The sequence below is a fragment of the Callorhinchus milii genome, unplaced genomic scaffold, assembly GCF_018977255.1.
Source record: "Callorhinchus milii isolate IMCB2004 unplaced genomic scaffold, IMCB_Cmil_1.0 Scaffold1, whole genome shotgun sequence".
NCBI classification, from domain to species: Eukaryota; Metazoa; Chordata; class Chondrichthyes; order Chimaeriformes; family Callorhinchidae; genus Callorhinchus; species Callorhinchus milii.
The window spans coordinates 123,719,014-123,746,284 of NW_024704742.1; the positions used below are offsets into that span (position 1 = coordinate 123,719,014).

The window sequence follows — 27,271 nt, forward strand, 5'->3', positions numbered from 1 at the left end:
GCAATGTTATTCCCAATTGATTAATTCGCCACTTTTATTTCAAAATCAATTGAAACTGTACTTCGAAAAAGGCTATAAGATCTCTCTCCGGAGGTGAGAATTGGTTGCTGGCTATCAGTGTCCATCAGATCTTTTTAAATGAGATTTTTTTCTGAACGACTGGCTACACTCTGGATGTTACATTTACTGCAATGGATGAACCACAAACGTAGTTCATGCCTCGTAAAATAGATAGCAGTTAAAGATAAACAAGGTGACTGATGTCCCACACTTGCACTATGGTAAGAAGATGGTTATGTGAACAGAAGCCAAATCCAACTGAGATAACTCACCAAATGTATCCATTTCATGTGAGTTTGGGACATTTTAGAATCGTAACACAAATACAGTTAAAATCATTTAATTGAAGGAAGGGTCAATAATGAGTGAGAAATTCGTGAAGCCACCAGCTTTTAAAAAGATTCCTTCCTTACTCCACATACCTGTTTACCTAGCAGTAATTAGGAACCTGCTTGTTAGTTGATTGGTGGATCGCTTTTCCAGGGGTAATAATTCCTTCAAAAAAAATTGATCACTTAAATGCCAACTGTTTGTGGGACACTGCTTTGTGGAATTGGCTGCTGCGTTTCTCCCACAAAATATACAGTTGATTCACTTTACAGTATTTTCTGTGAAGCACTTTGATACATTGCAATGATGTGATAAACTACTACATCACATGCAAGGATGATTATTATAATACAATGTGCTCTCAATAGCATTGATTCAATTATAACAAGGTTATAGTGTGCCCCCCATTCACTGCACATGTGCACAGCCAGCGCACAGCCCGCGCACAGCCAGTCCACAGCCAACCCAGCACAAGCTCACAGGCAGCCCAGCGCAAGCTCACAGGCAGCCCACACCCATCTCACACGCAGCTCACAGCCAGCTCACAGGCAGCTCATAGCTGGTGCAGAGCTGGTGGGGAACCGTAGCATCTTGTTTGACTACCCCAACTGCCTTTAAAACCCCCCATCCATGCTCTGCTCAGCTTTCCCTCACCTCTCAAACCTTTCCTGCCTCTGCCACTTTCTCTCTCCTACGCTAACTCACTGCTCACTGGGCCCCCCCCAGCTATTCCCTATCCAGGCTGCAGACTATCCAGGACTCTGTAGCACATATCCTCTCCTGCTGTAGATTCATGAGTCTGTCACCCCCATCCTTGCTCAGCTCCATTGGCTCCCCATTCCCGAGTGGATTCATTTCAAAAACCTTGTTCTCACATTCAAATTCCTCCATGGTCTCACCCTATCTCTGTGTCCTCCTTCACCGTACTGATCCAGCTGCTCATTTAACTTAGAGAATACTGGGCTGCTTCATGTCCGCTTCCCTAAATGCCCCACGATTGGTGGGCTGACTTTCACCCAGTGTGCCCTTGCTATGGAACTCCATCCCAGAGTACTTTGACTGTCTCTCTCCCTAACCTTGTAATAAGCCAGTCTCTAAACATATCTCTTTAACCATGCTTTTGATCATCTCTCCCCTCCCACAATGCTTGGCTCCCATTCCCACAACAGTATCAAGTACTTTGAGGTATTTTCCCAACATGAAATGTGCTTTATAAATGTAAATTGTATTGGACTGTATTGCTTATATGTTGATTTGTATTTCTGATTATATTCCAGCTGTGATATCCAATTTACACTATGTCCCAGCACAATGGGATCCATCCAGATTCCAAACATTCCTATGCATCTGTTGCTGTAAGTACATTGCTGCTGCGAAGTTTCTACGCCTCACTGCATTTGCTCATTTAGGTTTTTGCAGAAAGTAGTTGGAAAGAAAAGGATTTCCTTAACTTGCAACAGGTCTTCTGTTGGAAATATTGTAGGACACTCCAACATTGTCCAAATACATTAGAATATACAGCACAGAAACAGGCCATTCGGCCCAATTAGTTTATGCTCCACATAAGCTTCCTCCTGCCCTTTCTCAATTAAGCCTTCAAGCATTACCTTCTATTCCTTTCTCCCTCATGTACCTATCTAGTTTCTCCTTAAATACATCTATGCTATTTGCCTCAACAACTTCTTATGGTAGCATGTTCCCCATTCTCACTCCTCTCTTTGTGAAGAAATGTCTTCTAACTTACCTATTGATTTATTTGTGACTATTTTATATTGATGGCCCTTGATTCTGGTCTCCCCCACAAGTGGAAACATCTTCCCTATGTCTACCCTATCAAAACCTTTCATCATTTTAAAGACCTCTATCAGGTCACCCCTTACCCTTCGTTTTTCAAGAGAAAAGTGTTCAATTATGTTCAGCCTTTCCTGATAGGTATAACCTCTCAGTTCTGGGATCATCCTTGTGAAACTCCTTTGCACCTTCTCCAGTGCCTCTAAATCCCTTCTATAATGTGGGGACCAGAACTACACACAGTATTCTAAGTGTGGTCTAACCGAGGTTCTAAAGAAGTTTACCATAACTTCCCTGCTTTTTATTTCTACCCCCCTAGAAATGAACCCCAATGCCTGGTTTGGTTTTTTATGGCCTCATTAACCCGCGTTGCGACTTTTAGTGAATTGTGTATGTATACCTACCCCTAGGTCCCTTTGCTCCTCTACCCCAGTTAGGTTTTTATTTTCCAGGGTGTGTGTGACGTATGTATGTATAAAGTTTGTAAAGCAAGCTTCTCCTAAGTCTTTGAAACAAAACTAATTATATAAAAATAATCCTAACATTTGATACAATACTTTTCATGTCAGGAGAAGTTTGTAACTATAGGTTGTAATCTAGTATCCAGTCTCATATAAAGTTTCCAAGAAGGAAGCTGAAAGAGATCTAAGGCTGTTGATTGAGCTGTTAGATTTATTGTCTAACAATATTATTAATTTATAAATAAATCTAATATTAATAATAATGGTTATTATTGTCATAAAATTATTGTCTGAACAATCCACAAAAGGTACTTGTGGCATACAGTAGGTTACCCATCAAAACTAATCTAAATTAATGAACATAAAGAGAACTTATTGTCAGAAGCTGCAGCAATAGACTGTTGCTTGTTTAAATAGCTTCTAATTTTNAAACAGTTCAGTTAACAACATTATAATATAATTATTATAACATTATTTACATGTGGGAAATTGTGCATGATTTTAAACAAAAAAGTATTGGTTTGGTTGCATGTATTAACAAGATTTCCATTGTTTAACAGAGAAAAGGTGTGGATAACAGCAATGCATGCATTGTATATTTGGATGAGCTGAATTCTTTACGCTGTCAACTAGATCTTACCCTTGGCTGCTTCCAATGCTTCCAAAGAAAAAACAGTAGCTTGTACCACAGAGTACTGAATGACTGCCATGAATGTGCAGAAGATTTTCTCCTAGCCAAGGAGAAACGCACGAACAATGTATGGAAAAATATTAGAGTGTGTCCACCATTTCCTTTTGTGTTTGTTGTCTGTAAATCTTCTCGAAATGGAGCACCTTGCAAGCTTCGCAATTGCACATTCGCCTCCTGCAAAGAAGAAGAAATTGTATGGAACTTTGAAAGTGAGCATAATCTTTCTCGAGCACAAATTAAGTCTTTCATTAAAAAGGTTCCCTATCAGGAACTGACAGCAGCTGATAAATTTTTATTAGAATTTGGTGGTAAATTTCAATTCCTTTGCCATACCTGCTGTTTGCAAGATCCTCCTACATTCAGCACAAAATCTCAAAATCAGGAAGTCTGCACTAACCAGCAGAAGCATGAGTGGCATCCTTTACTTGTGCACAAGGTGATTGAAAGCAATGATGAAAACGGCATTCAATATCAGCCGATCAGAGAATTTACAGAGTACAACGACCGAGGCCTGTGTAGAAATTCAGACGCATGTCAGCAGACAGCTACAAATTGCAAATGGTCACATTCTATTGTAGAGCTTTCGTTTTGGTCTGAGGCACAGCGCCATGCCCGTTTTGATAAAAGCCTTGTTGAAAGGTCAGAGCAAAAGTACAGCAACTATATCGCTCCACTGACAGGGTTTCATTGCAAGCTCTGTTTAGTGAAATGCACATCTCAGGAGGAGTTTCGACAGCATTGTGCCAGCTTGAGTCATGATACAAAACTGCATTCTCAAATCAATGAGAACTGGAGATTTAAGGACCCCCCAGAAAATGAAGATGCCTTGAACCTATGCCCTTGGTGAGTAAAATTAAGTAAAATTCTTTTATACTTCCAAGTCTACAAAAGTGATCACCATTAAGTATCAAAAAAATTCTTGTCAATAATAACAGTGGTTAAAAAAATCTTCAAGTTGTTTACTGGTAATATGAAAATTGCACTCCATTTCTACAAAGACTTACAAAGAATGTTCATCACAGAAACAGAACATTCAGCCCAACATATCTGTGCCGGGATTTTATCCCACATGAGTCTCCACCCATTCCTGTACTAGTCAACAAGGTTCAAGAGTTGAAGGAATGAAAAGAGGAAAAAATATTTGAAGAGGTGAAATGGAGGATAAAGTGAAGGATCTTGTTATGTGTAAAATAATGTTCAATTTATGTGTCAGCCCTAACTAACACAGTAAACACCAACTGGGATTTGAACCTAGTGTCTTTACCCACTAGGCTGCCAGAGAGAATCTGTGTTTAAACATGCCATATTCCTAATACGTTTAAATACAGAGTTCTTCCAGCTTTTTTTTAACACACAAAAGAAAAGCTCATAATTGCCTGAAAACTCATTTGTATTTTACCAGTTTGCCAGAGGATTGTAAATGTAAAGTGAGCTGTTGTTATGCACATTCGAAAGAAGAACTCGAAGAATGGATTCAGCGTTTTAGATTTGAACAGAAAACAAATGAAGGAGGGAATTCTTACATCCTGAATATAATGCATGAATACCACAGCAGTGAACACGGATATGATGTGGTATGGGCCCTTTCACTTTTCTGTGGCTGGTGTCAGCTTGACTCAATTAATAGAGCTTTATACCTCTGAGTCAGGAGGTTGTGGGTTCAAGCCATACTTCACGACATCGAGCTCACAGTTTCAGCTGATGCTCCAGTGGAATGTGACATTGTCAGTGGTGCTGTCCTATGGATGAAATGTTAAACTGAGGTCCTAACACCAAGCAATAAAGGTCCAAATGCATAACCGTATTTGAAAAGAGAAGGGAGTTTTTCCTGGTGTTTTGGACAATAATCCTCTAGATGAATTGGTGATTTGCTTCAACAACAAATTTACATATATATGGCATCTTCTCTTTGTAAAGGGCCAAGATTAGCAATGGCGATTAGCAATGGATGGGAAATTATAGGGTTTGAGCTTCCACATTAGTACTCAAAGATACAGCAGATTGATACTCAGGTGTAATTTGCCAGAATGCAATCTGGGTTAAGCACCACTACAACCTTCATTTCCAAACAGTTATGCATTTTTGCCATTTTAATAAAGAAATAAACTTCTTATTCTGTTCAGCTGAATGAAACTGTAGAGGATGCCAGTGTACATTGTACTGAAGAGTTGGAAATATGTACAGAAAAGAGCCGACAACATGAGTGGAAATTCGAAGTAATATCGGTATGAATATTGCAAAAATACTTTCACCTTTTAAGATGTTTTATGCAAAATCTGTATCGCATAGAAAGTTATAAATTGCTTTGAAAGTATCCTAGATAAAATAGTGTTTCCATAACTATTGTACTGTCAAACTGTCACCAGTGTATAATTTGAATTTAAAATATTATTACAACAATAACAACAACAAGATTGTATTTATAGAGCACCTTTCACGTCGGGAGGACGTTCCAAGGCGTTGGACAGTTGGGTCGGGACCCAAGCAGGGGGGAAATGGTCAGGGTGAGGGGAGGGAAGGGAGGGAGCGAGGAGGGGGTAGAGAGTCGAGAGGGCAGCTGAAGGCATGGTTGAAGAGAAAGGTCTTGAGACCGGCCTTGAAGGAGGAAAGGGAGGAAGCAAGGCGAAGGCACTGGGGGATGGAGTTCCAGTCAACAGAGCACCCAAATTTATCAGAAGAAACAATTTAATCATATTATCTTTAAGTTAGATTAGCAGAAGTCATTCATAAGAATGCAATAAAAGCGAATGCAGCATTAGATGGGTAGATTTCCAAATAATAATTGTGCTGGTAACTGAAAATCTCTCTCGTGACTACCCTTTTGAACTCTGAAGTAGATCAGGAAGTTCCCACAAGTTGGTGTGATGGACCTCTGGTTAGGAGCAGTCAGCGCTGTTTGCAACTTCAAGTCACTAATTGTGAATCGAGGCAACAAATACCAACCACATTTTCAAACCCACTGTCACACTGGTCGCAACTCCATACTGTATCTTTAATGGATGTAGCTTTCAGTACATTCTGAAATGTGCCATGTGGTTATTAACCACTAAAATTAAATGTTCTCATTTTTTATTTTCAATACAACAACAAAATAGTCATTTATTATTTGCTATGAAATCAACAAGACCCCACTAATAATACCGCAATTCTATTTGTTTTAGATGAAATTCAGATTATAATGTCTCCTTTTATCTTTTAGAAAAGGCAACCATGTTACACCATTGCATTACTTAAAAGAGGAAAGGAATTTTCATTGAAAAGAGACGGGTCTGTTTATGAACAAACCAAAACACAGCCATTGTTTCCTTCTGATGGCCCATTGCAAAAATATGTACGCTCCATCGAAGTGTACTTTTCCAGTAAAATCTGTGGAGTGTTTGACCAGTGGGTGACGTTTGACTTTGGAAAACGCCCTCTCCTTGTCCAGAAAATAAGGGTTATAGTTACTGACAGGAGCCGCATGGATGAAGCAAAAAAAGAAAAGAAACCATCTTTGTCATCCAACTGGGATCGTTCAAAGATGGAGATTGTGAGAAACACTGTACGTCTGAATATGGATCATGAGCTGCTTCTAAGATATAAAAGCCCTGAAATGGCTTTTGATTTTACCAATCTTCATCAGGAGTTTCTACCAACATCCTTGAACTCTCAGAATTACAGAAGTACAATGCACAATTTTCTGTACCAAGAAGAACAATGTCAAAAAAACACAATGGAAAGGTACATCGTAGCATTTGTAACCTATGTAACTTTAACTGTGATATACTCTTGAGTAGTTTCAAAGTGATAAAGTCGCTCTAAAAATGCCAATCGTTCATCTACAAAAACACAATAATTCCATATTACAATAAATCCTGTGAAGCACTTTGAGATGTTTTTGATGACATGATAAGGTGCTATATCAAATGCAAGGATTATTATTATTATAATAAATTTGCCCATTTAATTTGCAGAGTGAAAATGTGTGTTGATGTTGAAATGAAGAAGCACATAACCACAAAACAAGCTTTACACTGTGCAGAGCCGGGTCATTATTTTGGCCAATTTCCAGCACCGAAACAATTGGATTCTGATGCAAAAGATATTTTGTTGCACAATGTGAACACAGCCCTTATAGGGCTTGAGGGGAGCCTTCAGACAGTGTATGAAGTATTTGTTTTGAAAGAGACTCTTTCCGATGAACAAATATGTGTAATTATTCCAGAAAGTGTAGTTAAGAGATTGAATATCTCAGAACCTATGCAATACAAAATGGAAATCCAGTTTCAGGTTGATCGGGTTCACTTCTGCAGAATGCACTACGCTGTGGACAATATAAATCTTCAGGTGATTACCCCACGAAATCAGGAATATTCGCCTCCTCAAAATCTGACATTCCATGGCACCAACAATTTAAATGAAAAACAGGGAAGAGTCCTGGCGTACACCATGCAAGGCAATGCGATTGGAAAGCAAGAACCTCCGTTACTTCTTTGTGGACCATTTGGTACTGGAAAGACATTCACTCTCAATAGTGCTCTGGTTGAGATATTAAAGGAAAGGCATGCAAATGTCCTTCTTTGCACACACACCAACAGGTAGGATCTGTGGCGTAATTATTTTTTTCCTGGAGCATCTTTCAATAACAATTCTTTGCTTTTTTTTGCACAAATACAGCAATACCAATAAAGCAGTTTTTCGAACCAGCCAGGCCACCCACCCAGCATTGTTTTATATTGCATTACTTTGCACAGCATTACAGAAAAGCTCTGCTAAGGATGCTCTTGAGCCAACCATTGAAAGACATACCTTTTTTATTGACTTCATGAAAGTTTTCATACAATCTTGGGCTGTAATAGGGGAGTTACAGAGTTGCAGATATAAACACGCATGATCACTGATCGAGGAGTTTATGTTGCTTTGTGCATTTTGGTGGAGATCCAAGTTTGCGGTTCCACAGCAATAGATGTCAGGACTTAGTAAATTGTGGATCTCATTGGGAGCTGAGGGTGGGAGGGGATTTCAGCAGCTTGCTTTTGGGTAGGGAGCTGCTGGAGTAGTTGGGGACATGATCATAACTCTGGAAGTGGGAAGGTGTATCATAATAACAACAAATTGCATTTGTATAGCGCCTTTCACGTTGGAAGAACGTCCCAAGGTGCTGGACAGTCAGGGATTTGGACTGAAGCAGGTGGTTGGAATCAGGAGGGGTGGAGGGTAGGAAGTGTAGGAGTAGGAGGGTGACCTAAGGCACGGTCAAAGAGGAAGGTCTTGAGATGTGCCTCCAAATGGTGGGGGCAGAAGGCCTCACCACCGATGGTTGGGCTGACCATGTGGGGGATGTGGAGCAGGCTGGAGCCTGTTGAGCAGAGGGAGCGGACAGGGTGATATAAAGTTAGTATCATAGGTGCGGGAGGGCCAATAGAAAGGAAGTCCACAGATATTCATTGTCCTGTGAAAGGCGCTTTACAAATGTAATTTTGTTGTTGTTGTTGTGAGGTATGGCTGAGCAAGTCACTGGTGAAAATTTCTGATCCATTGGCTTGTCTAGAATTATTATTTTATAATGCTAAAAATATCTTCTTTTCTTAGTGCTGCCGATCTCTACATACAAGAATACCAGTCTGAGTTGACACAGTGGAAACCACTTCGAGTTTACTACGAAAATCGCAGAATAAATACGGTGGATCCCATTGTGCGTCAGTTCTGCCTGATCTCAGAAAGTCACCAGTTTGTATACCCAACTAAACATCAGGTAGAACAGTACCGTCTTATAATTACAACTTTCAGCACTGCCTACGTCCTTCATAAAAGGGCCCCAGATGTGCGTTTCACACACATTCTACTTGATGAAGCTGCTCAGGCACTTGAAGGTGAAACTTTAATCCCTCTCCTGATGGCGGATGGGAACACTAAGGTGGTTGTTGCTGGTGACCACTTTCAGATCGCACCAAAGCTGTTCTCCAAGAAGTCTGTATTTTGTTTTCAGAGTTTGATACACAGATTATTTGAGCACTATGGTCAATTGAGTTATAGTACAATAGTACTGCATGAAAACTACAGATCTGTTCATGAAATTACAAATTTCCTCATAAAGAACATCTATGGAGTGAAATACTCTGGCCTGATCAAGGCAGTAGGGAATGAGTTAAAACACCCCAGTATTTACCCACTCGCATTCTGCCACATTGAAGGTGTGTGTGAAAAAGGGCTGATAACATCTTCCTGGCGCAATGTAACAGAAACTAAGCATGTCGTTCAGAAAGTTCAAGCACTGCTTCAGTCCTGGCCACCCCAGTGGGAGCAAGAAAAGGAAAAACATATAGCGGTCCTGTGTGATGATTATGAACAGGTAAATTAACAGCCTTCAACTTCTCTATGATTTACTGTGACCAGAAAGTGTAAAGATGCTTTATAATCAATAATTATCTTATTCAAACAGTTAAAACGTGTCTAATTTACGATATTTACAAGCTGCGTTAATTGTAGCATCTGTTCAGTATTTTGAGACTTACTGTTTACAAAATTCGCGGCAAAATTTGAATTCGGTAAACTAAAATTTACAATTCAGCAAAGTCCCCCCCAAAAATAATAATAATCCTTGCAATTTGATATAGCGCTTTTCATGCTTCACAGAACACACTGCAAAGTGAATTGACTGTATATTTGTGGGCGAACGCGGCAGCCAATTGCGCACAGCAATGTCCCACATACAGTCGTAGATTGAAAATGACCAATTTATTATTGTTTTTGGTTCAGTGATTAGAGCACTTGCCTCACAAGCGAGGTACCTGGGTTTGAGTCCCGGCAGGGTGAAACCTTGGGCAAGTTTCCTTACTGCACACGATAATCCCTCAAGAAAAAAACAATATAAATTGGTCACTTCAATCCATGACTGTTTGTGGGACACTGCTGTGCACAATTGGCTGACGCATTTTGCCAACAAATCTACAATTAATTCACTTTTTACGGTATATTCTGTGAAGCGCTTTGAGACGTCTGGAAGACGTGAAAAGCACGATATTAAATGCAAGGATTATTATTATTATTAACATTATAAATTGGACCCTGCTGCCAAATTTCATTTAGAATAGGTTTATGATTATTATTAATTATTTTAAAGACTGAAATGCATTTCAGATTATAATGGTGAAGGGTACTATAATGGGAAATGAGATTACTGTTGTGTAATAAATGATTATTAACATTACTTTGTTTCAGGTACTTATGCTAAGAGGTTTGTTCCGAAGTGAAAAATTGGAAAAGATTTGTGTTGACAAGATCAATAATATTCAAGGTTAGTTACTTTTCTTTTAGGTGTATGTTAAAACTTAGATCTCATAAATTCACTGTATGATGTACTGAAAATCTAGATAAGTACACACAATTACAAAACAATACAAACTTACAAACAATAGATTTCATCTTGAACTCAGGTGGAATTTCTCTGCCTAAATTGCTTATTTGGGTTTCTTATTAGCAAATTCAAGTTACACAAATGGGGACCACCTCATAAGTCCCGGATGTATACCTGGAAGGTAAAGTTAGATCTAGACAGAAGGGAGTAGAAGGGCATGGAAGGGAGAAATGAGTGAGTGCAGGCTCATATGAAGTATAAACACCATCATCACAGAATGGCTGGGCCAAATGGCCTGTTTCCGTGCTGTACAATCTATGCAAATCTTTGTAAAAGCATCTTATTAAAGATTAAATACTAGTATTGGCATATAGAGGTATTTTTCAATGCTAACCACAGTAGAATACATTAGGATATTTTCTTGTAATTCCTGCACTAATTGGAGTCCTGTAGCTCAGTGTTTAGAGCACTTGCCTCACAAGCGAGAGATCTGGGTTCGATTCCCAGCAGGGCAAAACTTTGGGCAAGTTTCCTTATTCCACATGCCTTATAATAATCCCTCAAGAAAAAAAACCACAATAATAAATTGGTCACTTCAATCCATGACTGTCTGTGGAACATTGCTGTGTGCAATTGGCTGTCGCGTTTAGCCCACAAAATATACAGTCAATTCACTTTACAATATATTCTGTGAAGCGCTTTGAAACGTCCAGAAGACGTGAAAAATGCTATATCAAATGCAAGGATTAGTATTACTATTATTAATAATACCAGTTCTTAACTGGTTTGATGACAAAGTCAAAACAATATGCTTTTTACCATAGATTCTTTTTGGTTATTTTTAGGCAAGCAGTTCAGAGCTGTCTTTATTAGCACAGTGAGAAGAGCTGAAAATACCAAGAACGGATTCTTCAGTGACATCTGTTTTCTGAACACAGCCATGAGTAGAGCAAAATCACTCATTACAGTTGTTGGAGATGCATTAGCTTTATGCTCCACTGGAGACTGCAAACAAGTGTGGGAAATGTTTCTAAATGAATGCATTCAAAATCATAGCCTTACATCGCCAGACCTGAGTGTGGAGGATGTAAAACAAAACATTATGAATGAACAGCAGAAAAANTCTGAACAAATTGCTGGCAACAGTAATGGTAACCAGGATTGCCACAACGATGAAGAAAGAAGTGATCGTATACTGGATGCTTTGCTGAATGATATCTTTCAAAATGAGGCACGCCCTTCAGATGAAAACAATCAAGTCTTCATTGAAAGAATATTTCAACAAGTTACAGAAGAAGGAATGGTGGAATTGGCTTGTCATGGAAGAGTAACGGACCAGGATGCACGTGCACCCAGCTATATCAAGAGAGATAATTGGAAGAAGTATGAAGTACAAAGCCCAGAAAAATTAAAAGAAATGCTGAACAAAGAGCCTGAAACATACAAACGTTGTCAATTGTGGATGAAATCACACGAGTGTGGAATAGCTTGCCCTGTCGATGGAACAGGTGACATTATGGTAAATGGCAGGATTAACTGTGGAACAGCTTTTCCTGGAGAGGAAGTTGTGGTGCGGATAACAGAAAAGCATGAGGATGATATTCATGGTAAGGTCATTGGAGTCACAAAGAGAGAGATTGGAAAGCTTAAGAACATCATTTGCTGCATTGACCCTTATGACTGTAAGATAATGATTCCGATAAACAGATTAATGGTTAAGATACAAAACCTGACCAAAATGAACCAACCCCCAAATCATATATGTATCTGGGACGTTAATTCTTCACAGTCAAAGCGGACACTAAACAGATTTGAATCTGTACCAGTAAGTAACAGGAGAAACAAGCTTTTCACTGTCAAATATCTCAAATGGCTTCCACATTGCATTTACCCTCTGGGTATTGTCACAGAAGAGATACAGCTGGGAAACAACAAGAAAAATGGAATGAATATTTTACAAATCCAGTATGACTTAAATGGAAACATATTCCCTTGCACAGAATCCCTCCAGCAGCCTTCAAGGGAAGGAAGAAAGGATTATACAAAGGACTGCGTTTTCACAATTGATGATAAGGGTTCCAAAGACATCGATGATGCCATCAGTGTCCGTGAGCTAGATGGAAAATATGAAATAGGTATTCATATTGCTGATGTCGCAGCTTTTTTACAAAAAGATGGCGATGTTGACGTTGAAGCCAAGAATCGTGCAACCTCTTTCTATTCACCTTGCCATAAAGGTGAACCAATTCACATGCTGCCAAAAGAGCTCAGTGAGGTGCACTGCAGTTTACTGCCAGATTCAGTGAGATGTGCATTTGCAGTTCTGTTTTCTGTAGACAAAAGAAATTTCAAAATAGTTGAAAAGCCAACAATAGAAAGGACTGTGATCATTTCCAAACGTGCCTTTACATACAAAGAAGCTGCAGAGCTTCTTGCTCAGTCACCCAAGATACTGAATGCCACCAGCTTCGAAGGATGTATGAATATCGTAGTCAGCTTTGCAGATCGTCTTAGAGAAGAACGTTTGAAAGAAGGTTGGCATCTAGTCAGTCTCTTTAATACAATTCGCGATGAACACAGATCACGTGGTATGATTGAGGAACTTATGATTTTAGCCAACAGAACAGTGGCAGAAATATTGCTGAGAAATGAAACAACCAAAAATCTCACTCCACTTCGTATTCAACCAAAACCTAATTCTTCAAAGTTGTCTGCTTTCCAAAATGTTGTGAAGCCAATCTTACCAATATCTCCATATCTAAGATCCCGCATAGAACATACCATGTCTGGCGCAAACCAGCCTTCATGTAGCACCTCACTTAAAGAAGTATTTATTCTGGAACCTGTGTGGAGAAAGCTTATTGAGTTCCAACAATGTCATCGTTATGATAAAATGAAAGCCCTGCTCTTTTGTGAAAAGCTCCACCCCCAGCTGGCAGCTGCCCTAGAGACTGAGAAATTCTTTTGGAAGAAAGCCTGCATGATTCGTGCAGGTATGAGATGTGGTGATGATGCAAATCATCATTGCTCTTTGAGAGTAGAAGCGTATACTTGGTTCACGTCACCAATAAGACGGTATATGGATATTGTGGTGCATCGACTTTTGGAGTCAGTTGTGTTGAACAAGAGTGAATCTCCTTATACTGCTGAAGAGATTGATGATATTTGCCGACATTTCAACCTCAAAACTGAGGACAGCAAAAAATATTCCTCACAGTCGGAACAGTTGGAAGAAGCAGAGGAACTGCAGAAAAATCCTAGACAGCAACTGGCTGTTCTTTTTAATGTACAAGAAGGAAAGTCCAGTCTAAGTGTTTTTTTTCTGGATCAACGGTTTGAAAACATGAACTCAACTCCTTTACTTTTTGGATCGTTGGGACTTGACCAGCAACCTGAATTTAAGGATGATTCGCTAACCTTAAAATGGAGGAGAAGGTTCTTCTGTCCAAATAAGAGTGCCATATTTCCTTCTGCTGTCACTGTTGTAGACAGTGCTGCACACTCTGTCAGCATACAGACTGAGAAATGGATTGCATTGCAGAAAGCAATTGGCAAAAATGATCACAGCAGAGTTACAAAACTCTTAGAGGAAGAGAATCACATACAAAACAAAGCTCGTTCCCAGCAAAGTGTGAAAAGTCAAAAACTGACACCAAAACAGTCTGAACAAGATTATCAGTTGTTGTCAATGACACTTAAGAATGGCAGTGTGATAAAAATGCAACAGGGACCAACCATGTACCGTGGCTTGCTGAAACCGAACTTACAGGTGGTTTACTTGAACAAGCAAGTAGACATTTGCATTGAACACGCTCGAGATCCAGAATTGTGCTTCACAAAGACTGATTGTGGTGAAGTCAAAGGGGCAAATTTCATCAACATAAAAGATTACATTGAGAGATGGATTCCAGTTATTGAAATTGAGGCCGCTGTAAATTCTGTTATGCAAAATGACCCAATGGTGTTCCTCAATGTGGAAACATATTGGGTTGAGGGTTCACCTTCATCTGGGAGCTTCAAGATTGACAGTCGCTACACTGACATAGACAAACTAGAGATAGGTGATTTAGTTTGCATCCGGCATTCATATGCATTGAACGAATCAAAAGAAAAATCTGCATTACTAGTTGATATTAACCCTAATGAGTCAACATGGGTTGCACATTGTGTCATCACTGCTTTTAAAGAGGGATATTCTTACCGAGAAGTGACATTTCAATTACATCACTGTGCATCGGAAGCTCCTCCTCATGTATATGTATTGAATCAGCCATCTACAATTGAGATCATATCACGGAGTGTTCCTGACAGGTATGTTTCAAATATTTAACCTCTAAAACAAACCATTTTATTCACTTCTAATGTATGAATAGGCAATGTGTAGACAGCTTGTTCACCCCTCCTTAGTTACATTTTCTTAGATCCAGGTTTACTCTAGTGTTGTCTTGTTGAAGGAAGATATGAGATCAGTGAAGATAAACCTATTGAGAATACCATAGGGAAAAATGATTGAGATTGAATAGTTGGATCATCAACTTAACATAACATCTGAATTAACATAAAGGCCAAATCACTAAATTATTATTTGTACAAGGCATCTGCTCTCCGAGATTAGGTTACAACATAAAAAATGAAGAACTTGTATTGTTTTATTACGCGAGCAGTATCTTACATTCTCAAAATATCTCAGAACAATTTTTAAGTAACTACTGTATTTTCAGTAAAGACTGCTTTTCAGCCACAAAAACAACAACAACAAATTACATTTGTATAGCGCCTTTCCTGTCGGGAGGATATCCCAAGGCGCTGAGTATTAGGACACTGGTGAAACTCTTTTATTGGACACCCTCCTTCTCCTACTTACCCCTCACTCCATCCCTCTTCATCCCAACCTACCTGCTCGGGTGTGGATCTCTGACGGTCCAGCACTTTGGGACGTCCTCTTGACAAGAAAGGCTCTATACAAATGTAATTTGTTGTTGTCGTTCGTTATGTTTAAAGGCTGCATGCAACCTGAAGAACAGGTTGCACGCAGCCTTTAAATTGCTCTTTGTTATGTTTTATATAATGTGCATTGTTTTGTCATTTTAAAAGTTAAACAGTACAATTTTTGTAATAGCATTGAAAACAAAGTGTAATGGAGATTACAATCACTTTCCAGTTCAGGAAGAAAACTTGCAAATGATTTCTCTGATTCATGCAAAAAACTAACATAAACTTGTTCTACCACTTATTAGAAGAAAAATTGACACCATTAGGTCACTAGAAGAGAATAAAAATCTTGCCAGAAGCATAGCACTAAAAGACTTTTCATCAAACCCAGGTATGTGGTACAATCCTTTTCATTAACAACTTACCTGCTTATTTATAAAATTGGTTTTGTTTATCTAACAGTTGAAAACTCAAATGATGCCGTCAAAAAAGGTTCTTTAACTTAATTGTACATCTCAAGGAAATTTTAATATATATTCATTAATATATATAAAAATTTCCTTGAGATGTACAGTTAAGCTGAAGAAAGTTTTTTTTCTACTAAAGTAGACCAACCTATTTTACTGAAAGCTGAAAGCATACTGTTTGATGGTTCAAAATCTAGTTAATATTTTGTTCTATTCTTATAAGTGAAAATCCCATTACAAGTGAGGAATGAAACGTCTGCTGATTCTGATGAACAGCATGTTTTTGTCCAGTATTTTTAATATGTTTAAAGTAATATTTATGCAGTTAGTATATTTCAACAGAAATTAGAAGAACTCCAAAATGTCAAATGGAATGGAACATTCCAGGATTACCAGAATTGAACCAAACCCAAAGCAAAGCAGTGATGATAGCTTTAAATTCAGAATTCAGTGTGATTCAAGGGCCACCAGGTAAGACTATTTCATTGCTTAACGTTATGGTATTCGTGCATATTTGCAGCCTAAAACAAACAAATTACAATTATATAGCGCCTTTCACATCGGGAAAGATGTTGTCTTATACAAGTACAAATGTCAGCCTGAATCTTAAAGGACCATTGTCCTGTGTCCTTTTGGCAAAACACTGCTGTGGAAATAAAGAGCTTTAAGAATTCCTGTATTACAGAAGTAATGCAATGATGTCTGTAAATGTGCTTTACACCATCACAGTGTGTCTTTGTAATTAAGCAAAATATTTGCCAAACACAAAAGATAGATATTTTATAAAATCTTTGAGAAAAATGTCAATATTAATTGTTCTTTCCTATATTTTATTAAACAAATAGTTAACAAATATGCATTTCTATATTTAACAGGAACGGGGAAAACCATAACTGGAGCCTATATTGTTCTAAATTGTGTCAAACGCAACCAGACACACAGGGCTCAACCAATTAAATCCAAACATTTGAGAAATGTAATAGGTTACAAAATAGGAGGAAATGATCCCAGGCAGATCCTGTACTGTGGACCATCAAACAAATCTGTTGACGTTGTAACAGGTAAAATAATAAGTAATCCTAAGGCATTATTTTCTGAAATGCATTTGCTGTTTTGGTACTAGTAGTTTGTATTTATTTTTATTCAGAGACCCTACTGAAGGCAAACTGTAGCCTGTCCATTCTCCGGGTGTATGGGGAACAGATTGAACACCTTGCGTTCCCATTGGAAGATGTGCTGATATCTAAAGAAGCAAAAAGGGATTCCGGCATCAAAGAATGTTTGAAGTAACCACTTAATTTATTGACGCTAGCTAATTCTTATCTGTTGCTCACCAGATAATCAGAAATAAGTTATAATAAATAATAATCTTGCATTTGATATAGCGCCTTATCACGTCTTCGAGTCGATCTGCCAATCGACTAACAACTGGGTTCCTACTTACTGCTAGGTAAACAGAGGTGTGTTGATTAAGGAAACTTGCCCAGTGTTTTGTCCTGCCAGGGAACAAACCCAGGTCTCTCACTTGCGAGGCGAGTGCTCTAACCACTGGCAGGACTCCATGTTATGCACAAATGAATCACTCACTTTTTCCTGTTATGTAAATTCAATCACAGTGTAGTAAACCAGACTTGAAATCATATGGCTCACAAAAAGCATTTTACCAGTGTTTGTTTTGAATATTTTTAAGCCCAGTTCTTATTTGAAATTAAAAGTTCCTATTTTAAGTAGGTTTTAATAGTGTTAAAAAGGAGCATGGAAAATGGCTGACTTCTGGGGCATCTGGTCACCATAACCTCCGCTTGTGCTCCAAGCTCCAGAAACACCAGACAATTTATTTTGCAGTGCATATGTGCAGCGTGCAGGAAGTGGCATCAGCTAAGCCTCCTACACATAACTCACAACATGGAGAGAGAGACATCAGTGGTAACCTGACAACCCGGAAACCGGCTAATACTGCTGGAGCTAGGTGTACTCTGCTTCCAGTATAGCATGGGTTCACAGAAGATCCAAGCTATAAGCAAACTCATGTTCAACTGAGGTGCAACAGGGTTCGCCCTGTATGTACTTAGTTAAGAGGAAAAATTATATTAAAATGTACAAAAAAGGAGAAGGGGAATGAGATTAGAATAGATAGCTCTAAACCGGAATGAAAATCAGCATAATAATAATAATAATAATCCTTGCATTTGATATAGCGTTTTTCACATCGGGAGGACGTCCCAAAGCGCTTCACAGAACACACTGTAAAGTGAATTGACTGTATATTTGTGGGCGAACGCGGCAGCCAATTGCGCACAGCAATGTCCCACAAACAGTCGTAGATTGAAAATGACCAATTTTTATTATTGTCTTTTATTTTGGAGGGATTATTATTAGGCGTGTGGAGTAAGGAACCTTGCCCAAGGTTTCTTCCTGCCTGGAATTGAACTCAGGTCTCTCGCTTGCAAAGCGAGTGCTCTAACCACTGAGCTACAGGACTCCACAAAAGCATAGACATAACAGACCAAAATTCCTCCCATCAGTCTGTATAGGTCTGTTCTAGGTACAGTAGATGCAAATTAAATATTTGAACATTTTACATTAATAATAATCCTTGCATTTGATATAGCGCCTCATCACGCGATATTATTAGAGTCAGTTAAACATTGTTGATTAAATGAAATAGTAGGGAAATCATTTAGGTTTTATTTTGGTTCATTGCAGGGAATGGTCACCGAGAAAGAAAAATGCTGACCTCCCACAGACATTGTCATGCTAATTTAAAATCCCTGCTATGTTTGACCTTTTTTTCCATGTGCATTTTAGCCAGCAATAGCAAGCTGTGATTTCACCATATTCATAATAATCCTTGCATTTTGATATAGAAGCCCCATATTACACATACTATACAATGATTAATTTAACACAGAGTGGTCCAATCTTTTGGCTGCTGAGGGCCAGATGCCGAATTTAAAAAACATCTGGTGCCCCATAAGTAATATTTTATCCTAATAGTTCAGTCTTGTTGTTGGGCAGAGCCTGAGGTCCCGGGGACAGTGTCCTAATTGGCTCGAGGCCTGTGTATCACTTGTATTTGCTTGTCGGACAATGAAGTTGGAAATGGATTGTGGGCCAGATGAAATCATCCCACTGGCCCCTTTCAGCCCGTGGGCCGCCAGTTGGACCACCCTGATTTAATATATCCAGTTATCACTTAATATTATTCAGCCATTTGAGTATTCTTTAAGTGGTAATGATTGTGCTTTACAGGTCCGTTGCCTTGCATTTCAAAATCAGGGATCCCAAAACAAACCCTAACGCTGAACAAATAAACAGACTTTACATACGACTGAAGAAGAATAAATTTAAGTATCCTGAAGCAAGAAGAAAGACTTGCATGGAGTAAGTTAAATCCCTTTGTTTTCTGTACTGCCAGTGACATCTGCGCGCTCTCTCCCTCCCTCTCCGCGTTGGATCAAGAAGGCGGGAAGTAATGCAGATTACAAAATGTCACACTGAGGTCACCAGTATGAGTGGTGGCCACACACCGAGGCCACCAAAACTGGGGTATTATTAAAGGATTAATCGGTTGAGGATAACTGGACATTCTGTAAAGCACCAAGGTTTAATAGACTTGTATTGAAATTCAAAATGCCGATGCGTGACTTGTTTTCTTACAGATACAAGCAGCTTGTTTACAAAGCACAAGTCGAAGAACTAAAAAAGCACCAAGTTATCTTATGTACATGCACAACTGCTGCTCGATCACTCATAATAGTCAACACAAACATCTTCATGTGCATTGTGGATGAAAGTGGAATGTGCACAGAGCCAGAGAGTCTGATTCCTATTGCATCCTCAAATGCAAAGCAGGTGTGTATTCCAGCCAGCCTTAACATTACATGACATTGAAGTGGCTACCCAACTAACTCATGGTCGAATGTACTTGTTTAACTGCTCTCATCTGAACTATTCCACAGCCTTAAGGTATTGCCAATTTAATCCACTCTTGTAAATTATTTATCCTAATTCTACATTCTGCAGTCTAAAATTTAGGAACTGTAACAGGATTCATAGAGGTTAAATATTCGGGATGACATATTGATAGATTGATAAGGTCTTTAAAGTGTATGCTTTATTTTTACCAGCATTCAATTCTTTATTTATTTATTGTAGGTTGTTCTAATTGGGGACCACAAACAGTTGAGACCAATTGTGAAAAGTAGATTGGCTGAAGATCTTGGCCTGGGAATATCAATATTCGAGCGATATGCTTCAGAAGCATTGATGCTAAATATTCAGTATCGAATGGTATGTAGAGAGTTCATCATTATAATGACATATTAAGGTACAAAACATTGTCATCTTTAAAGCTAACTACATTGGTGCATACATCAAAGAGATATAGTGAATTTCACTGAAATTCTAATCCACACTGTATTTGGATTAATTGTGGTATAGTGTAAAGTATAAATATTAAAAGTTATAAATGCATTTGACTAAAGGTTTATTGAAGAGCATGTGGAATATGTTCTGTATTTTAGACAAGACTGAGAATGCAATTTGTATGTTGCAGTTTTGGTAATTTTGAAAATAAACAAATACACAGGTCCAAAAATGTGTGGAGTAAACTGGAAGATTGTGAATCAAGTGCTTGCTAATCAGTTCATTGGCAATAATTAATTGTTTCTTCTTAGCACCCAGCTATCTGCAGTTTTCCATCTCAAGAATTTTATCATGGAAAACTTAAGACTGCAGAAGTAGTTTATCATCGGACACCTGGCAAACAGAAGCATCCACATGAGACGGACTGTCCAATTATGTTTTGTCACACTGAAGGCAAAGAAACATTTCTTTATGTGATGTCTGAAGAAGGGAATGAAAAATCCAGGGCCAATAGCACAGAAGTAACATATGCTGTAAGATTGAAAAAGTCTTTAAAGTGGAACAACTTGTTTCTGTTATTGTAACTTTTTCTTAATTTGTTGCAATTATATTTCTCCATTGGATATCAGCAATTTGTACACAGTGCTGATGTCTCTCAATCCAGTTCATTAGGGAATATAACAACAACAATAAATCAGTTGTATACCTCCTTTCACATTAGGAGGACATCACAAGGCGCTGGATAGTCAGGGATCCATATATCACGTGAACAAAATACCGTAATATTAAAATAATTCTGTTGCAAATATGCAGCACTATACAACCGTATAACCTGTTATAAGGCAGATTCATAGAAGTTACACCACAGAAAGGTACTTTTTGGATCATTATTATTATCATTACAACAACAAAATTATATTTGTGTAGCGCCTAACATGCAATATTAATGATAATGATAATTATCATCAAATGCAAGGATTATTATTATTAAGCACCTCCACTGAAGCTACATACCATCATTATCACATATGGTGTTGTGGCATGATCCTAAAGTGAAGAGGAAGCTAAACATAGAGCCCACGTCTCTAACATCACAGTTATGGAGTTAAGAAACCAACAGTAGCCTAAATAAATAATGGAATCCAGGTAAAGAGGGGCCAATGGCTTCTGGCCCTTTATTACCTGGATCTCTCTTGTGATCTAGAAATTACAGGAATTACAAGATAGGAAATACAGGATAGGAAGAAGCTATTTGGTCTATCAAGTCAAAACTGCTGCTAGCTTATCCGTTGCAATCTATCTACCAGTTTTGTCAGCAGCAACAAGAAACTAGAAGTATTTTCAATGAAATATAATTTAAAAAGAGAAAATAATATGCTGACCTGGATCTAGTTCTCATTTAGTAGCCAGCTATTGTAACTTATAATAATAATACTTGCATTTAATATAGCGCCTTCTAGATATCTTCTGGACGTCTCAAAGCGCTTCACAGGACATACTGTAAAGTGAATTGACTGTATATTTACGGGCGAAAGCCAGCAGCCAATTGTGCACAACAGTTGTGGATTGAGTGACCAATTTATTATTGGGTCTTTTTTGAAGGATTATTATCCCCGGAAAAGCGATCCGCCAATCGACAAACAACCAGTTTCCTACTTACTGCTAGGTAAACGCAGGCGTGTGGAGTAAGGAAACTTGTCCAACATTTCACCCTGCCGTGAATAGAACCCAGGTCGTCTCACTTGTGAGGCGAGTGCTCTAACCACTGAGCTATAGGACTCCATAGCGAGGGTAATGAATTGTGATTGTAGGGAGAGATATAATAGGATATTTTTTTCATTCAGGTGAAATATGCAGAAGATCTCATTCGAAAAGGTAAAGCACTTGAGGAAGAAGTTGCCATTATTACACCTTACAATGCCCAGGTTGCAGAGATCAAAAAGGCCTTGAAGCAAAAGTACCTTAAACATGTTCGAGCTTCCACAGTTGTCCGCAGCCAAGGTAATGATAAAGGCTAAAAATAAAAACACGTTAATCATGAAATTATGCTTTTTTTTTCAGTGATATAATCATCCTAACAGGATACAAATTAACCTTTTTTTGAGTTAAACCGGAATGCTTGGTGGTCCAGAAATGCAAAGCCAAGGCCTGGGCCAGCTTCAAAACCAATTGGGTGTGGAGGAGGCAACATGGTGGATTTTATGTGGGTTATGGGCTGATTATTTATGCTCTCAGTTACTTTATTCTATTTTGCTTGATTGTCTTGCAAAGAAAGATCAAGGAAAAAGCGTACAGGTCCCCTGAGTAGTGTTAGCTTGGGGTATATGCCACTGTTGTGGATGGTTCTGGAGAAGGTGTCAGGAAACATTTCCAGACCATTTAATAATATAATAAACCTTGCATTTGGTATATAATGCATTTAATAATTTAATAAACCTTGCATTTGGCATAGCATCTTATTATCTCATTGAGACATCTCAAAGCACTTCACAAGGTTTTCCTCCAAGTTTAGTGACTGCGTATTTGTTGAAAAACAGAGTAGTGTCCCATAAAACAGCCAAGAAGTCAATGAGCAATTTGTTGAACAGGTTACCAGGAGAAACTCCCTTCTCTTTTCAATAATGCCATGGGATCTGTAATGTCTACCAGAACAATGGGACTTTGGCTTCCCCAACGCTGCAATGAAGTGTCAGCCTAAACTATGTGAGTTCAAAGTCCCAAATTGGGGCATGAATGCACAACCTTCTGATTCAGAGGTGAGAGTCCTGCCAACTGAGCCAGATTGACACACAGCTGTCAGGTATCATAAAGAATCTTGTGGGTTAAAGCTCACATTGGGACTTTGAGTTCACAATCTCGGATGATACTGGGGAGGGTTGTGTTGTCAGTGGGATTGTTCTTTGGATGAAATGTTAAAATGCTGTGTCATTATGATCCTTTAACACTACTGGGAAAGATAAGGCAGTTTCACCTGGGGCCCTGGCCAAAAATACACAGAAAATGTATTCGTCAGATTAGATTGATTGGGTAAAGTCCATGGTAGGGTGACTATTTACGATCCATAAGATGTATTGACAGCGTAGTAAGCTGCTATATCAAATGAAGGATTATATTATATGATGGAATGGATTTGATGGGGTAAATTACTACTTTCTTGAAAACTGCTCTCTCAGCTCAATAGTTTTCCACGAAGCTCTCACTTACAATAACTGCTTACGAAGATTAAAGAACTATTGCTAAAATTTCTTTAGTAAGAGGCAATTATGGTTTATTTTGAAGTTACCACTCCATGGTTGCACACTACAGCTCACCAAGCCAGTCAGGAACTGGGTGTCTTGTTCGACCCTCAACTGTCTTTTCTCCCCCACAGTCAAGCCATGACCTGCTCTGCCTTCCCTCACCTCCATAACATCACCCGACTCCGCCACTACCTCACCCTTCAGGCCGCTGAAACTCTTGTTTATTGCCTTCATCATTTCCAGGCTCGACTATGCAAACGCCCTGCTTTCGGCCTTCCCAACTCCTCCCTCCACAGGCTGCAGATAATCCAGAACTCTGCAGCCCGTGTCCTCTCCCGCACCAAACTCTATGACCCCATCTCCCCCATTCTCACCCGACTCCATTGGTTTCCTATCCTTCAGAGGATCCAGTTCAAGATCCTGGTCCTCACATACACAGCCCTCCATGGCCTCGCCCCACCCTACCTCTGCGACCTCCTAACCCCCTACCAACCCACCCATTCCCTCCGCTCAGCCGGCTCTGGCCTGCTCCACGTTCCCCGACCCATCCGCCCCACCATTGGCGGGAGAGCCTTCAGCCACTCTGCCCCCAACCTCTAGAATTCCATCCCCCAGTCACTCTGCCTCACCCCCTCCTTAGCCTCCTTCAAGTCCCGTCTCAAGACCCTCCTCTTCGACCATGCCATCGGCGACCCGCATTCCCCTCCCCTCCGCCCGACCCCAGCTTGGGTCTGAAATGCTGTACCCTGTCCAGCACCTTGGAACATCCTCCCGAAGTGAAAGGTGCTATACAAATGTAATCTTGTTGTCTTGTTGTATGTGTATTCACAGTATGTCCGTGACACCATATAGAGAAATAGGTTTTTCCTATTGTCCTGGAATTGATATTCCCTCCCAACCCAAACTGACTCACAAAAATTCAAATGAATTGGCTCTGTCTATTTGTAGGATGTTGTTGGGTGTAACTTGCCTACAAATATAAAAACATTTACTTAATTTCTTATTTATCTCATTCTGTAAAGCTTTGACATTGAGGAGCCATATAAATATAAGTTGTTGTTATCACAAAGAGAATTGTGTAACTAAAACAATATTTATTAGAGGAGTGGTTAGTTATTTTATGATGACGATTTGCACTGAAATTAACATTGTTTTATTATTGTTATAGGGTGTGAGTGGAACTACGTCATCCTGTCCACAGTCAGGTCTCTCCCTCTTTCAGAAATAGAAGATCATCCAAACATGTCATGGTTACGAAAGAACCTTGGTAGTTTAACAGATGCAAATCAACTAAATGTTGCAATTACAAGAGCAAAGAAAGGCTTGTGCATAATAGGTAAGGATGTAATAGTCAGAAACAACCAATCTCTATTTTCACATTGATAATACATTTGATATTTATCACATGGAATGAATGCAGTCCTGTGTCCTCCCCTCTGCTCTCCTACAATTCCTACAATGTTTGTTTGCCTACAAAAATAATCACCACAGTTGATAGCAATTACTTGTGAAGCACTTTTGAGTCATTTCAGCGTGCAAACAAACTATATCAATGCTCCTTTTTTAACAAAGGAAGGTGACAAAATGCTATTTACAGGATTATCCATGTTTTCCAATGGAAGCAAATCAAAAGCACTAATTAAAAAAATTAAATATTCCTGCAGTATATTTTTTCTCTTCCTCTGAGTCCGTTACTGGCCTCTATTTGACAACTGTCCAACGTGTCATGACATTACAAGATATTGGCCAAGATTGAGGCAAAAAGTTAGTAAAATTGATGCCAAATCAACCAAAGCTGAGGTGAATTTGGACATTTTTGCCTACAAGCAAAACTATATATCTGTAAATACTGTACCTTTTTAATTTTTCAGGTAACAATAATTTACTGAAATGCCATCCTCGGTGGAGAAGACTTCTGCAACATTATGAAGGGAAGAATTGTGTCTGGAATGCTGAAAATTATTCACCAGTTTAAACTGACTATGCACTTATTACTTATTGTCTAGGGCTGGGCCTTAACTACTATCATGTATAGTATAGCAACTATAGAGTTAACAGTGACTTTTATTGTGATGTTTATTTCTTTATTGTTTTATTATGAAAACAATTCTGATTCTTTTTGAAAAAAAATGATTGTTCAGGACATTTGAAACTTGTTAAAACAATTTTTACCTCTTAAAAGATTTCCTAAAAGCCTGTTCATTTATCTACTTGCAGAGTTAAAATATTTATGCTTATATTCAGCAAATTTCAAACTTAATTTTAATCCATTTGTAATTTAGATTTTATTCACTATTTCTCAAGGAAAATAGTTGCTTCTATTAAATAGTAATATACTTCATATAAGTTGATTCTGTAATGTTGTAAAATTGTATTATGTTGGAAATTGAGAAGTTGCTATATGTCTGTTAGTTTTGTATTTAGAAAAGATCACTCTTGCAATCTCTCCAATTAATGAAATAGCTACTTTGTTTAATCATTAATGTTATGACTGATTACTTTGTGAAGACCAAAATTAAGACCAAGTGAAATTTGGTTGTGTAATGCTTCCTGATTACAGAATTCAGTCTTTCTCAATATCATTGAAGTCATGTAATATAGAGCATTAATACTTGATATTCTAAATGTTTAAAAAATTGAGATTGGGATTGAGTCAGATTTTTTTGTGTAGGGTCGGGCTGGGGTAGATTCCGAGTGGAATGGATTAGGACTCTTTTGCCCTAGAATTTTTACATATATTTTAATCACAGTTCAATTATCAATTGGACAATTTGCACTGCATAGAAGCTGCGATGACTGTGGGTTACTGCTATAGTTAGCTCCATATGGACTAACAAACGTAGAACCCTCTCTAACTGCACACCTTACTTTCAAATATTTTATTGGATTGCAGATCCACATTATTATTCAACCTACACCATCAAGAATTGCACAACTTCTACCTCTCAGGAAGTGATTTGATATTTGCCTTCGCTTTATTTGAAGTCTGTTCATGTTCACAACGATGATTCTGTGGACCATGAACATGACCAGATGAGACGAAAGAATATGAAAAAGCATGAATTGAGTCATGGTGACCTGGCCATCAAGTGCAATACTTCCACAGGCAATGTCCAATTTACAAAATCCTTTCTCAGGAGACATATGTACATGTATATTGTAACATGCATCGGTCGGGTTGCCTGGGAGGTCCGATTAAATGCAGACCCAGTGGCTTGTTCTGGGGACAGAGCTGATCAGGACTTCAGGCACCAGTTCTGGCCTGGGCAGTGCAGGTACAGGCTGGCAGCCAGGGCACCATGGGCCCGTCAACTTTAGGAACATTAGAAGATTATTATTATTATTACTTATCTGACAATCAGTAACAGACACAGTGTCCTCTACTGGCTACGTGAGACTCCTCCCATTGTTTAGCTGGTCCATTCCTAATGGCCTAATGAGTTGACCAGAGGGTGGGGGCGGGGGGTATGGCATGGGAGCACGGAGTCTGGAGAGGAGCAGTTTGAGGAAACATGTTCTAAGCATTAGGTGCCTCCTATAAGCATTTGCAATTAACTCAGTGTATTCAGTTGTAATAAAGTAAGTTATTCTTCTCA

The 27,271-nt window shown here is 38.8% G+C and overlaps 1 protein-coding gene across 1 annotated transcript; it reads left to right on the top strand.

The window, feature by feature from the left end:
- Positions 1-1,688: 1,688 nt before the first annotated feature.
- Positions 1,689-27,271, top strand: LOC103177874 (helicase with zinc finger domain 2-like). Its single transcript, XM_042331817.1, has 20 exons — positions 1,689-1,745; positions 3,203-4,176; positions 4,736-4,907; positions 5,457-5,558; positions 6,533-7,053; positions 7,287-7,910; positions 8,905-9,664; positions 10,534-10,609; positions 11,515-14,980; positions 15,907-15,992; positions 16,411-16,539; positions 16,944-17,129; positions 17,216-17,354; positions 19,321-19,452; positions 19,731-19,923; positions 20,227-20,361; positions 20,748-20,969; positions 22,281-22,437; positions 24,844-25,011; positions 25,547-27,271. The coding sequence occupies exons 1-20, from the start codon at positions 1,689-1,691 to the stop codon at positions 25,648-25,650; spliced, it is 8,403 nt and encodes a 2,800-aa protein (XP_042187751.1). The 3' UTR covers positions 25,651-27,271.